Below are 15,070 nucleotides of genomic sequence, written 5' to 3'. Positions count from 1 at the left end.
CACCTAATTGCTACAGTCAGTAGAGAAAATCATAAGATTAATGATGGAAAGCAGAAAATAAATGAATTAAAATTTTAGAGATGCAGGGACACAGCTCACTGCACCAATATTCTTAGTGCAGTTTCACATAGTACAGTGTCAACCTTCAGAAGGGGGGGAGAGTAAATAAAACCTACGGTTTATTCTTAATCAGAGATCTACATCGAATATACAGTCAGTGAGAAGGCGCAGTGCTAAAGATCTAGTAGTAGAGATGAGGAACAAGAAGGGGAAAATAACCTTCTAACCATAAATCAGCCCTTTCCTTCTACTATGACAAGTGTTCGGAGTTACTTGGAGGAATAAAGCACCTGGCTCTGAGATTGAGTAAGAAAAACGAAGGGAAGGCTTTGCGTACTTAAAGCGAAGGAAATTTGCCCTGTTCAGGCATCTCCTCCCAATGCAGCAAATTTGGACAGGAGCTATAGGCTGCAAACTGAGCTTGGAAATGGTGCAGGGGAATGATGGAGGGAAGGGAAGATGAAGTTGCCAGTTCTGAGGCTGGATGGTTCTACACAGAGCCTCAGAGGGAAGGGGTTAAAGGGATGCTCCTCATACCTTTCTTTTCCGTTCCATACGTTCCCTGGGGATTTTCCGTTGTTTTTTTCTCTCTCTCTCAAGGTTTTTTTCCTTTTCATCCAGTTCAGCCTCTCGAACTTTTTTAATAGAAGCAGCAGCGTGAGCCATTTTGCAGAGAAAATCAGCAGAAGCAGCTACCGCGGCTCAGTTTCCACTCCCCAGCAAGCCAGGTGATTTTAGAGCTAGATGGAGATGTGATTTTGCCCACCAGGGCAATGGCTGGCAGCCAGAGCACTCACGAAATAATCCACTCCGCCCCCGAGCTAGGTCATAATCTTGCTCCAGCCTCTGCAGCACCCATAATTCACCAGAACGTACCAAGGTCTCAGGCCAAGCCCCCCAGCAGCGCACACCTGCACACACGCAGGCATAGGTGTGCGCCCACGCTCGGAAGTGGTCCCAGGGGAAGGCGGAGCCCTAGACTCAGAGCTCTTGAGCAGTTGGGTGGCCGCAAGTGGAGGCAAGCATCCTACTAGTTGAAAAAGCCTTCCTTAGACACACATCACCAGTTGGAACAGTCTTTGGGGACTCCTCCAGACAGTCTGTGTCTTCCGACTGGAGCCAGGAAGAGGCCACGTCTGTGGAACTGCTAGGGGCGTGGGGAGCTTACTGCCGCTCCCAACCACACCTCTATGCAGGGTGAGAAGAAAATGGTGCAGTCTCACTAAATGACTCGCTGCAGCTGCTACTGCTGGTGCTGGTGCTGCTGCCACGGCAGCCCTGCTGTAGCGCATGACAGGAATTCCTGCCTTTTAAATCTCAGCCCTTCCCTCCTCCAAGGTTCATCTCAAGAAAAGAAGCAACGCCGCCGGCCGCCGTTCGGGGAGCGCACGAGCACAGCTGGAGTGCCTTGCCACCGCAGTTAGCAGTACCCGGGTGAGCGGTCTGGGAAGGGCTGGCAGTAGCCGGGTCCTCAGCGCGGCATTTACGGACCCGCGGGAGGCTGCGTTAGGGAGCTGCGTGAAGCTGGGCCTCCAAAGGAGCTGTCAGTGAGCACACAGCATAATCTGGGCTCAGCCAGGTTATCCCGGGAGAGAGAGGGGGCCGTCACAAGAGGCAAGAGGCGGAGTGGGGCAGAGGTCAAGAAAAGGGAGAGAGGGAGGCAGGCGACACCCAAGACCACTCTCCCTCGTTCTTAGAGGCACACGGATACTATTTCATTACCAAAGGCTTTTGTGAAATACCAAATTCACCTTAAGGAATGTGATGGAAGTAAAGCGGGATTAATATTTCTAGATGTTCCTGTTTATATCCAAAAGGGAGACACCGTGAAAGAAGAGGATACAGCTTGGTAACTCAGGATGAACCCAGCACTTAATCAGATCCAAAAGTCAGTCAAAGGAGAAAATAATTGCTACGGCATGGGCCAGCCTGTATGGGCACCGTGATGGTTCATAGGGCAGTTAACTTCCAGTCAGCACTATTATTAGTTTCTTATGTATGGGAAGCATAACCCTCTCTGACTTACACAGCTGAGGATTCATCTCCTTAAAAAAAAGAAAATCAGGGGCGCCTGGGTCGCTCAGTCGTTAAGCGTCTGCTTCGGCTCAGGTCATGATCCCAGGGTCCTGGGATAGAGCCCAGCATCGGGCTCCCTGCTCAACGGGCAGCCTGCTTCTCCCTCTCCCTCTCCCTTTGCCTGCCGTTCCCCTGCTTGTGCTCTCTCTCTCACTATCTCTCTCTCTCTCTGTGTCAAATAAATGAATAAAATCTTTAAAAAAAATCAGCTTCTATTAACTACCTGGTCTGGAAAATCTTGTACATTTTTGCAAGGAAACACACATAGACATTTAAGCTTCCTGGGAAGATAATATGTGGATTTGGGGAGGACTCCTATATGTTCTTAACCAGGTGAGTCATTGCTCACTTGATATAACATAATTGAAACATTTTCTCTCTTACGTACTTGGAGATAATCAGCAGTGATGGTGTCAAAGCAGTCATTAAGAATGAAGGTAGTTCAGGGAAAAAGCAGTGAGACTGGAGCTCAGGGTGTTCCTAACACCACCTGGCATTTTTTTCTTCTTCTAAATACTTTTAAAAAATGTTTACAACTAAGCTAGTCTTTTTTGATTCATGGATGTCCTTTTAACTTGAAAACATGTGTCCCAACAAAAAATGTGGCTGAGCCACAGACATACAGTGGTTTCCCTGTCAGTGAGGGTGACTCTTTTGGGACAATGCCCTTCCTCAGTCCCTTTAGAACTTGTTCATTCTATATCACAATATATTCTCCCCTCTGTAGATTTCCCAAAAGGAAGGTGGAAAATCACAAGCACAGCTAGAGAAGAAAGTGGGGAGTACATGTTGTAAAAACAAAACAAAACACAAAGAAACAAGAACAACAACAAAAACCACAAACAAACAAAAACCCACATTTATTTCATTAGCCTCTAATGAGCTCCATAGACCTACTTAGAAAATTGAACAGTATCAATTGAATTATGTTGTTTTCTAATGCCAGGGAAATTATACATTTTTAAAACTTTAATCTGATAACAACAAGTTTTTAGGCAGGGTTAACAGTTCTAGTCCCCAAGATCTTTCTCTCTCTCTCTCTCTCTCTCTCTCTCTCTCTCTCTCTCTCTCTTTCTTTCAGTAAACTCTACACCCAACTTGGAGGTCAAACTCATGACCCCGAGATCAAGAGTTGCATGCTCTATGTCCTAAGCCAGCCAGGGTCCCCTCCTTCCCTTTTTCTATAACAGTGTTTGACAGCGCTTTCTTTACTTTGTCTCTTGAAGGAAAGGTAATGAATCAGGTGTTAACTTCGTCAGGGTGTTAGTTTGGCTCACATAAATACCTCACACAGCACGTGATTGCCAAAGCTTTAAAAGCAATAATTACACCACTTCGCTTACATATTCTCATTATATCTTTAGATGCAATGCAGAGAAGGAAAGTCACTGTTTTTATAGTTAAGGACACTAGAAGGCAAATAACTCACTCCAGATAACTTTCCCAGGGCAGTTTGCAATGGCAGGAGGGCCAAGTTTAAGTACTCTCAAATCAGCCCACCTCAGGAGAAGGAACCCACTCAGAAAGCCCCATCGCGGGCTCTACTACTCAAATCACGAGACAGGAAATCTCAGACTGGTATGAATATTTTTAAATAAAATAAACCGACCACAAGTCCTTTCTTAGTGTGCAATGTTTCATTTATCCTTTCCCCCATTATAGAACACACTGCTTCCACATGAGATGGACAGCAGCACAGAATCCTTTTTGGAGTGCCAGGCACATTAGACGTTCCTACGCAGTGGTAACGTTGTCTCTCTACGACTAACTTACTCAATAGTAAGCTGTTGAGAACATGAGTTTTTAAAACCATACCTTCTTGTAGATTTGTGTTGCTCAAACTTTCCTATGATTTCTACTTGAACGGGAAAAAAATATCAGTGTCAGTCTATCTGAGGAAAGAGAGCAGGACGCACTCACCAGCTGACCTCTGCACAGACAGGGCACCAGGTTCCAGTCCCAGGAGCTCCCAGCCATGTAAAGGACGCACGCACCACATTAAAGGAGTCTTCCCATCAAGCTTCCCGCAGAGATATAATACTGGCTGAATTTTAAACTTGTACCAAAAGCTGCTTCCTTCCACAAAGCCTCTTGGCCATCAATGGGATAAGCTTGTGTCTGCCTTCAAAGTAAGGAACACAGTGTCGTTTACATTTAAACTTGAGAGCCAGCCTAGATAGATTGCCCTTCAGAGAGGACATACTTCATTTGAAAGACAGGAGAGAAAATGGCCATTTGCTGTCCTCAGTGTCCAGCACTCCATTGATCAGGATCCAAAGAAAATCCTCCGCAGACATCAGGCATCAGTCAGGGTATCGTTCAATAACAACTGAGCTAGCCATATGCAACTTAATCAACCTTCTCTCTCCCAGCCTCACTCAGGAGAAGTTGCTATGCAATTAAACAGCATATATTGTCACTCTACCACAAATGGAGTGTGGGTGGTAAGTGTGAAAAGAAGCAGATGCACCCCAAAGACAGTTAAAGCATCACCTAATCGGGGGGGGGGGGTCTGCTCACTTGAGCTATGAGCCAAGAGTTCATTCTACTCAAGTTCAATGGTGTTTATCTATATTTGAGGATGCATGTGTGTTCTGAGGCTCTTGAATGGTCAGGGTAAAGTAAAGCAAACTGAACCAATGACAGCATTGATATCTCACCCCCACTTTGTTTTACCGGAAGCCCAATTGATGACACAAAATTAATAAAGCAGAGCTTGCTAATACTACTTTCTGTCCATAACAGTTTCTATAAGGAGGGGATTTGATTAAAATTAGAATATCCAAATGGCATAGTTCTTCTACTTCTACTTCTACCTAATGACAAATACCACTGAGGAATGGAAGCAAGGACACCCCAGTTCCAAGTCAAAATAAGTGGATTCTATAGTTTAAGATGAGGAAGCAGAAGCGGTCTCAAGACCCCCATCTTCCAGCCTCTGAAACAAGCTCTTAACACTTCTGATGTTTCATAGAAACTCTCCAGCTAAGGGTACCTGGGTGGCTCAATTGGTTAGGCATCTTCCTCCAGCTTGAGTCCCCGGATCGAGCCCCCAAGCTCCCTGCTCAGCCAAGTCAGCTTCTCCCTCTGCCCCTCACCCTGCTCGTGCTCTCTCTCTCTCTCTCATTCTTTCTCACTCTCAAATAGATAAAATCTTAAAAAGAGAAAGAAAGAAAGAAAGAAAGAAAGAAAGAAAGAAAGAAAGAAAGAAAGAAAGAAAGAAAGAAAGAAAAGAAAGAAAGAAAGAAAGAAAAAGAAAAGAAGGAAACTTTCCAGCTAATAACAAGGGTAAGTACACAAGAAGCTTCCCTCTGGAGATCCCTTTACATAAAGAAGAGAAAGCCACACGAAGTGTAGGTCATAAATAGCATTTTGTCACCATAGACTGCAGCCCTATAATGACTGTGAGGATGGTCAGGGGATTACCAGCAGTAGCCACATCTGCAATGAGCAGAGGGAAGGAAAAGCCACAGTTCACAAGGAAAAGAGAGACCCAGCCTATTTCTTCCTGCATCCTCCTAACCCCTATCCCCAGCTCCATTCATTCATCCCAAAAGTGCGAACCCAGGTAACCAAAAATGAATATGCACTAACCTAGCTTGTGTAAATTGGAGTCAGCCTGTGTAGACGGGCTTGGATTGACTCATTGTGAAAAACCCTTCTGACAGGGCGCCTGGTTGGCTCAGTTGGTTAAGCGACTGCCTTCAGCTCAGGTCATGATCCTGGAGTCCCGGGATCGAGTCCCGCATCGGGCTCCCTGCTCGGCAGGGAGTCTGCTTCTCCCTCTGACCCTCTTCCCTCTTGTGCTCTCTATCTCTCATTCTCTCTCTCTCAAATAAAAAAATAAATAAAATCTTAAAAAAAAAAAAAGAAAAACCCTTCTGACATAAAATCCCTTCACTGAGGCTTCTTAATCAAATTTATTTTCTCTGTGCTTACTTTGACAGGAAATAAAGAAATAAGCTCATTCAGAAATTGGAAAAGCTTCACAAGGCTAAAATCTGTCTTCCTTTTAACTTACTATATGTTATCTTAGATTGAAAGCCTGGGAATTAATATTTGCCTTTCAAAGATACTTTGTTTAAATTAAACTTTTTCTCACTGTCACTCCTCACCGCATGGCATCTATCTCTGGTGCCACCTTTTTGTCAAACACAGCAATTGAGGGCCTAATGTGAGCCAGTCAAGAAGCACCAGGGATCCACTAGTGGAAATGATAAAGTCTTAAAAATCCAGCTGTTACACGTGAATTATTTTCAGACTTCCTGCAACAGCTCAGTCACTATGTACAATCTACACTGACTATAACTACAGATGTTCAGATCTCAAATAAAAAGCTGCTTCACAATCTTCAAATGCTTGACCTCAAGTTTTAAACCATTTCTACATATCTTTAAATGTCTTCTCAGGGCTGTTTTCCTCTCATAAATAAACTGTTATTCTGAAAAACATACTGATCTTGGATCAGAGAGACATTGCAGTTAAGCTCTAACTCCTGTTGACAATTTACTGTTGTGGTTTAAAATACATATAACTTGCCTTTTAAGTTTGTACCAGCTTTTCATAAAAACTCAGGGCATATTTCTTAGCCCTTTTATTTTGGTCAAATAAAAAGCACGAAATTGTGGTTAAGATGTAAGCCTGTCAGTCCTGAAGATCCCTGAAGACAAGATTTGTGTCTTTTATCCATAAATAAATTTTTATTTTTATTTTTATTTTAGAAATTGTATTTTTACTCAGGAGTTATAGGTTAGTAGTTTTAGCATCTCAAAAGAAACAACTTTATTGGTAATGGAGAGAGAAGTTGGATTGATGCTTGAAACTTTTACATTTGCATAATGTGAATAAGAAGTGCTATTGGGATAATGTGATGGACCATGTTTTAATTAGATTCTTTACAAAAGGCAAAGATGAATTTTTCTTGATGGATTTTAATGGTTACCTGTTCATGTATTTATTTTATTTTATTTATTTATTTTTATTTAAATTCAAGTTAGTTAACATCCACTGCAGCACTGGCTTCAGGAGCAGAATCCAGTGATTCATCACCCACATACAACACCCCGTGCTCATCCCAGCAAGGGCCCTCCTTAATGCCCAGCACCCATATAGCCCATCCCCCCCAACTACCTCCCCTCCAGCAACCCTCAGATCGTTCTCTGTAGTTAAGAGTTACCCATGGTTTGCCTCCCTCTCTGTTTTTATATTATTTTATTTTCCCTTCCCTTCCCCTATGTTCATTTGTTTTGTTTCTTAAATTCCACATGAGAGAAATCATATGGTATTGAGACAAAAGTATTTTTAATTGTTATCCTTTATGTGACTCCAAATTTAAGCCATGTGTCTCTTAAATTTTTGTGAAATAATTTATATTTGCATATAAAGCAGGAAGACTTAAAGGCTAGTAAATGTGGGCTTCAAATGACTGGGCTATTAATCCTATATTTTTATGGACCATGCATTTATAGCTTTCTTACTCAGCATTCCTGGCCAGTAAATTATTAGCAAAAATATCTCATTATTTTTCAAAATTAACAATAGAAAGATGGCAAAATGTAATCTTAGAGTATATCCAAATCTGCTGAAAATCAAACCTCAAATCAGTGACAGATGTTTCAGATCTCCAGTTTTCCAACCCAGTGCCCTTATCACTAAAACATGGCCATAAACATTTTTGGCAATTCCTACAATCTATTCTATACCCAGTAGAGTTTTTGTGCAATGGATACAGCTATAAATATAAAACACTTATAAAATATGTTGTTTCAATAACACAACCATTCAAAAAACAATCCCCTTGTGGCTGGACTGTTGGTACCAGAAAACTGAAGTGCTACAAAGGGCTCTTGTTGCATCCACTGGTGGTTAGTAATTTTTATGAAGGTATAAACATCTGGATTATTACTGATTCCGGATGCCACCACATTTAGTTAACTATCTCCCCGCCCTCCCCACATATACACTGATATAAAGAGTTTCCATGAACCATTTTCATTTCTTCACCAACAGATATAAACTATCCTTTTTATTGCAACCCTTGTTTAATCGACCTATAAATAAAATCTGTTGCTAGGCAGTCAATGTTTCTTGCTTTAGGCATGACCAGCACTTTTCATTTTTATACCTACTCATGCAAAGTCATAGTCCATAAATATGGAAACCAAAGCATAAAATTCAATCAAACTTTCTCTGGAAACCACATTTTCAAAGGTAAGGCAGACTCAAACCTTTTTGGCAACATGGTGTTTCTATCACTTCTAAATCAAATCAATCACTGAAAGAGGAAGCACCTACCTACACAGCGGATGTTTCCAGCAAATAGAAGCCACGTCATTCAGGCCAACCCTCCCACTGAAACAAGCTAGGAATGCTGGATAAAATAGAAATAACTTCTTATAAGCAACACATAGGTGACATGATAATAAGGAATTTCTGAAGGAAAATGAAACCACTGGGAGATAAACAAGCAGAGAAATTGTTTTTGTTTCCTGAGTATATTTCCCTAGAAAATGTGAACTTTCATTTTGAAAACATCCTAAGCAAGGGGGCAGAAATCAAAGGTCAGTGTCTATACAAGGTGCATGGTCTAATAAGGGGGCCTCCCTACAATCATCTGAAACCTCAAAAATCTAAACTCTTAGGCTATGGGTAGAATAATAAATAACCAGCACTCTAGCGCATTTACAACCTGGGTTTTATTGCCTGGAGTTTCAACAAAACTCAAGCCTTGAACTTGGTTTAGGATGATCTCCAAATCATTTTTAACCACAGAGACTTCAGTAAATACATATCTTCTGTGAAGAAGTGACCTTCAGGGGCACCTGGGTGGCTCAGTCGTTGGGTGTCTGCCTTTGGCTCAGGTCGGGATCCCGGGGTCCTGGGATTGAGCCCTGCATTGGGCTCCCTGCTCAGCAGGAAGCCTGCTTCTCCCTCTCCCACTCCCCCTGCTTGTGTTCCCTTTCTCGCTGTGTCTCTCTCTGTCAAATAAATAAAATCTTAAAAAAAAAAAAAAGAAGTGACCTTCATCCTTGGCCTCAAATTATTTGCATAAATAATTTTCCAAGTACAGTGACCAGCAAAAAAATCAAAGACAACCTAGCACACAGCAGAAACAACAAAACAGAGAAACAGACCCATAAAGACTTCAAATAACAGAACTATGTATGGACAAGCCACTGGACACAAAAGAGATGAGTTATAAAAGTAAAGAAATGAACAGTCTGGTTCCCCCAATGTAGTATCACTTGAGAAGTTAAGTAATCTAAATTCACTGAGTTCAAGGTTATTTCACTTTTTTTTCTCTAACTCTCCACCAAGCTATACTAATTTGCATAAGAACAGATAGTAATAAATGTTAGGTAAATGAGCATTTTAAGCATTAAATAAATTATAGAAACAGTATGTACTGTAGGACTGTATGTGTTATAGGACTTTAGAAGCTATAATTTTTAATAGAAAGTTTTGATAATGAATAAATCTTAACAGAAAATTGCATCCTTAAACATTTGAGAATACAAAAAGTCACCAAAATCTGATGAGGCATAACTGAAAAAATACAATAGATTATATTTTACATGTTGAAAATTTTATATGAAAACAAACTTGATGGTTTAGGTAGACACTTGAGCCAGTATTCAACCTAGTCAACTTAGGAAAATAAAAACATCTTTAGAGTTTTTACTGTTTCAAGTCCTGTGATACACTTAGCTCTCAATGTCTTCACAGAAAGCAAATTAACCTTTTCTTTCCTCATTTCTGGAAAGACATAGAAGTTCTTAACCCTTACTTAACAATGTCTCCATTCCCTCTATAAACATTGAGTGAGGTCCACTGCATATTAAAAGCTTATAGCTTACAGCATTATCCGCAATAGCCAAATTATGGAAAGAGCTCAAATGTCCATCGACTGATTAATGGATAAAGAAGATGTGGTACACACACGTGCGCATGGTGGAATATTACTCAGCCATTAAAAAAGAATGAAATCTTGCCATTTGCAATAATATGGATGGAGCTAGAGTGCATTATGCTAAGCAAAATGAGTCAGTCCGAGAAAGACAAATATGCCATATGGGTTCACTCATACGTAGAATTTAAGAAACAAAACAGATGAACATAGGGGAAGGGAAAGAAATATAAAATAAGATAAAAACAGAGGGGGAGGCAAATCATAAGAGATTCTATAGTTAAGAGAACAAACAGGGTTGCTGAAGCCGAGGTGGGTAAAAGAAGGGGCTAAATGGGTGATGGGTATTAAGGAGGGCACTTGTGATGAGCACTGGGTGTTTATATGTAAGCAATGGATCACTAAATTCTACTCCTGAAACCAAATTACACTATATGTTAACTAACTAGAATTTAAATAAAAACTTGAAACAAAGAAAAGAGAAAGAAGTTTTCTTAAAAAAAAAAAAAAGCTTGTAGTGTACTAGCTATTCTATACTACGTGTGCATTCTTCTCCCTCCAGTAAATTTATGTTTACCAAGAGCCAGGTATGTTTACTACCAACCTTTTTATCCCAGTTGTATTTGTTATTACAATAACATAATTTAAATAGGTCTTCTATTATCTAATGAAATATGGGGGCAACAAAGCTCTTGTTTTATGAAAATTAATGTGAATGCTTTGCAAGGACTTGATAAAGATGAATCCCTGACAAATACCACTGTTGAATTAGGGATATGGCCAAAATAAATGTAAAAGATTGGGGAGGAGGCTTTGGGAACCTCTAGAAATTCTGCAAGCAGATTGTTTTGCAAGTGTCTTTAAATTCTGACTCCAATTAAAAGACAGCAAACAAGAAAACAGAGATAATACCTATCAGTACATACCATCTATTCAAAAAAGACAAAGTGAAACCCCACATGATGGAAAACTCTTAAACGAAAGGTAATCATCCTACATTAAATCACTGGTAAAAGAATTCCAATCTACATGCTTCAAGTTAAAATAAAACATTTAAAGTATGTATATATCATTGTTTATGATTCTTCACTTTAACCATCTTTTTTTTAAAGTCCACCTTTTTTATTACCTATAAGCACATTACATAATATTAAATACTGAATAAACCAACTAAGTGTTGTTCACTAAAGGTTTTGATTTAATGTTTTACATATTCAAAATTAGTACAGTAAGGCACAGCTGAGGCATTAATGATTTTCTGTTAGGTGCTAAAGGTAGATATTCCTAAGCAGGATTCATCACTTTATGTTCTATTTAACCATCTTTTTTTATTAATTGGTCAAATAACATAATTCTAATATGTTATAAAACAGAGCTTTTGTTTGTGTGGTGAAGGGTCTTGAGTTTGGGTTTTGAATTCCAACTTGGGCTCTGTAACTTCAGGTACATTATCTAGCTTTTGTAAGCTCCAATCTCCTTTAATATAGATTTTTAGATAATGTCTACCTAACAGAACCGAGAGAAATAGCACATGTAAAACATCTAGTAGGTGCTCAATAAGTAGTAGCTACTATGATTATTGTTCTGAGAAAAAACAAATATAAGACATAAATATAATAGCATGAGAGAAAAGAAAAGTAGGCTTTTGAGACAGAAACTCAGGGAATAGACAGGAAATAAGATAGGATAACCCCAAAAATAGTGTGTGGGAAGAAAATGCCGATCACTCTGTATGGTCATGATCATTAGCAAGTTCACACTTCTTTTTATTTATTTATTTATTTATTTATTTATAGATTTTATTTATTTATTTGACAGAGAGAGACACAGCGAGAGAGGGAACACAAGCAGGGGGAGTGGGAGAGGGAGAAGCAGGCTTCCCATGGAGCAGGGAGCCCGATGTGGGGCTCGATCCCAGGACTCTGGGATCATGACCCTAGTGGAAGGCAGATGCTTAACGACCGAGCCACCCAGGTGCCCCATAAAAAAACAAAACAAAACATGTGCCTGAGAAAGTATTTATTAACCCCACAATAACACAGCTCTTTATGCTCATTTTACTTAAATGAGTTCAGAACCAATTCAGTACCAGGCCTCAATACAAATAAAGGGACACCATGCAAAAGCATTGTTTTGAATGGAAAAACAAAAAACAATTACCAGTAGACCACCAAGTAGGCATAGTTCCAAATGGAAGGCTCTGTAATAAGTTCTTCTGCTGATGGATTTATTACTAAGGCAAAGTAATAAATAGTCAAGAGATGGGATGCTTTTTCACTCTCATAATTAATCCCTAAAATTCAGTTTCAGTAGAAGGCAAAACTGGCCCCATTACCATAATAAATAAAGAAGTATACAGTTAACCAGTCCATTAATTTGACACACCTATGAAATACTGTGAAGAAAATTTGTTAAAATAAATGCTTTCTTCACTCATAAGATTGGAGATAAAATACTATCTTTCCTGAAACAAAATAAAAGCAAGCAAGACATACAATCACACAGTGGGAATTACAATTACAACTGAAGACAATCCCAGTAGGAGGAACTTCTGTAACTTGGACATCATTCTGCTATGTATTTTCCCTGCAGTGTCAGCATTTGGATTTTTACAGAGGGAAAAATATTTACAACTCTACCCAAGAAGAGCTGACTTTGAATTTGGAAGAGTATTTTTTGGATAGATCAGAGCAGAGAGTTTCCATTATCCTCCACACCTTGCTGGGGTTTTTGCAGAGACAACTCCAGCCCCTTATGCAATTAGAGCAGCTCCAGGTATATCTCCTTTACATATTGATAATCTCCATTTTTTAAAAGAGAGATTTATTTTTCTATTTGAGAAAGAGAGAGTGTGGGGGTGGAAGGGAGCAGGGAGAGGGAAAGAGAGAATCCTAAGCAGACTCTGTGCTGAGCATGAAGCCCTACACGGACTCCACTTCACGAGAATATTCTCATGACCCTGAGATCATGACCTGAGCCAAAACCAAGAGTCCGATGCTTAACTGACTAAGGCACCCAGGTGCCCCAATAATTACCATTTTGAGAAAAGAATTTACTGCTTAAAAACAAAAGAGTGAAATAAACTATACGTTGTGCGTGTAAATAGACATTACTGGAGTTTGATAGCCCTCTGCTGGATGAGAGAGATTAAATCTCATACAGGAATACTATTTGAGTAAACTCAACGCTTCATTTAGAGGACTACTCTAATTCTTGCTATATATTTTTTTGTTGTTGTTTAATGGATATTTTTCTGTTTTACAGAAGAGACAGGAAATATCCTTTCTGCCAATGTAACATTAAACTAGAAGAATCTAATGTTGATTTTAAATTCAAATATTGTGCAGGGTTTTTGGTTTTGTTTTAATAAAAATAGAAATTGAAACAAAGCAAGTGAAATTTGAACACAAGCAAGGTATTTGTGAGTTCTCAGTTGCCAAATCCCTAACTGGTATTTCTCTCAACCTCATTCTAGGTTAGGTTACTATATTTATAATTAAAGAAATTATTTGTTGATGTAGTCTCAAACTGTACACTAACATGCATTAAGTCAGTTCTAGTCTTAGAGGCATTTGAGTCATACATTATGATCATGCTTTTTGTTTCGAGTAAGAAAATTTCTCAACACAATGGCAGAATCATTCTAGAATATTCAACTCTTAATTTGGATATAAAATTTCTGAAGCATGTCAGGTCCTAGAATACTACTATCTTTACAAAAATTGTTTTACAAACAATCCTTGATGCTTATATCAAACCCAATTGGAAAATTATTTGATATGGGTTTGAAAACCTCAATAGTAAGTTCTAAAAAGAATTTGAGTCTTGAACTAGTCTCAAGATCTTGGATCAATTTCTGATTAATTTTACTTCACATATCTAATCTTTTTTAAAATCCCATCTTCCTGTGTATCATTTAAAACTGTTTCTTATTTTCAACCCTCTCTTCATATGCCTAGCCTCTGTCCCAGCTGCTTCCTAAACCATTGATAAAGTTTTGCCCCGTCCACAGTCTCTTCAACCGCCCCACACTCACCACGGAGACCATTTGATATACACTTCCAAATTCTGCTAATCCTATCTTGAGGCAAAAAGGGATTAAGGAATTCCTTTCAATTTGCAAAAATGTAGGATCAATTCACTTTTGCATCTCCTTTTAGATAACTGTGTTGATGCTTTGGTGTCAAAATGTAATCCCAAACTAGGTTGGTAAAATGCATAGGACTTCAGAAGTGCTACCTACTGACAAGATTTGCCTGTTACCAACTGCTCATCATTCTACTGAACCTCCAAACCTCCTCTCCTGAATTTCTGTTTCCACTCTTTACCTGCCTGCTAGGGCACTGCTGTCATGTCCATGTTAGACCTTCTCAGTCTGTTTGGATTATCACCTATTTCCTGGGGCCGATTTCAACAAACACCCCAACCACTGAGTATTCGGAATCCAGTTACTTCCTCTGTCTGCTCATTCATTGTCCTTAATTAGACACTGTCAGGAGGGGTCCCGAGATCCTGTAACAGCACTCCAACTATTGGTCTTAAGGGTTAACTTGCTTCAAGCTTATGTACTCCTTGCTTGCTGACCTAAGTGCCTTCCAGACCCAAGTCTACAGCAGAACTAAACTTTCCTTGAGATTTGTGGACCACGGGCCTTGAAAAGTGAAGGACCAGATTTCCCAGCAGATAAGGCCTGACTATATTTGGAAAACAGCCGCCCCGGATGTCAGCAAGTCTGTTCAGGATCATGTCAACAAAGGACTAGCCTAGGTACTTGCTTCTCCTCAACACAGGCCACCCCCCCCCCGCTCCCTTTTTCGGCACCTTCCCTTTTAAGACCCTCAAAGCCCATCTGGGTGGGGAAGATGGTCTTCCAGACGTTAGTCTAACATCTCCCCAGGCTTCCTGAATAAAGCAACCTTTCCTTTCCCACCATCGCTTGTGTCTTGAGTATTGATTTTCATGTGGCGACTAGTCCAACTTGAGTTCAGAACTGGTTCTCTGTCCAGTAACAATATTACACTTTTACCA

The 15,070-nt window shown here is 39.9% G+C and overlaps 1 protein-coding gene across 17 annotated transcripts in view; it reads right to left on the bottom strand.

The window, feature by feature from the left end:
• Positions 1-15,070, bottom strand: part of ANK2 (ankyrin 2) — a 318,537-nt gene that overhangs the window by 247,794 nt on the left and 55,673 nt on the right. Inside the window, exon 1 of one of the 17 annotated variants that reach the window (XM_073892118.1) lies at positions 598-1,521. The exons of 12 other annotated variants lie outside the window; for them this stretch is intronic. In XM_073892118.1, coding sequence (XP_073748219.1) covers positions 598-726 — 129 coding nt within the window. In that variant the 5' untranslated portion in view covers positions 727-1,521. Of the gene's footprint in view, positions 1-597; positions 1,522-15,070 lie in introns of those variants that run through there. 4 more of the 17 variants (XM_073892129.1, XM_073892158.1, XM_073892133.1 and 1 more) reach the window with 4 other exon arrangements.

Source organism: Callorhinus ursinus, unplaced genomic scaffold, assembly GCF_003265705.2.
Source record: "Callorhinus ursinus isolate GAN/ISIS: 27379988/994484 unplaced genomic scaffold, GSC_fseal_2.0 scaffold4, whole genome shotgun sequence".
Taxonomy (NCBI): domain Eukaryota; kingdom Metazoa; phylum Chordata; class Mammalia; order Carnivora; family Otariidae; genus Callorhinus; species Callorhinus ursinus.
This window is presented reverse-complemented; position numbering and strand designations above follow the sequence as displayed.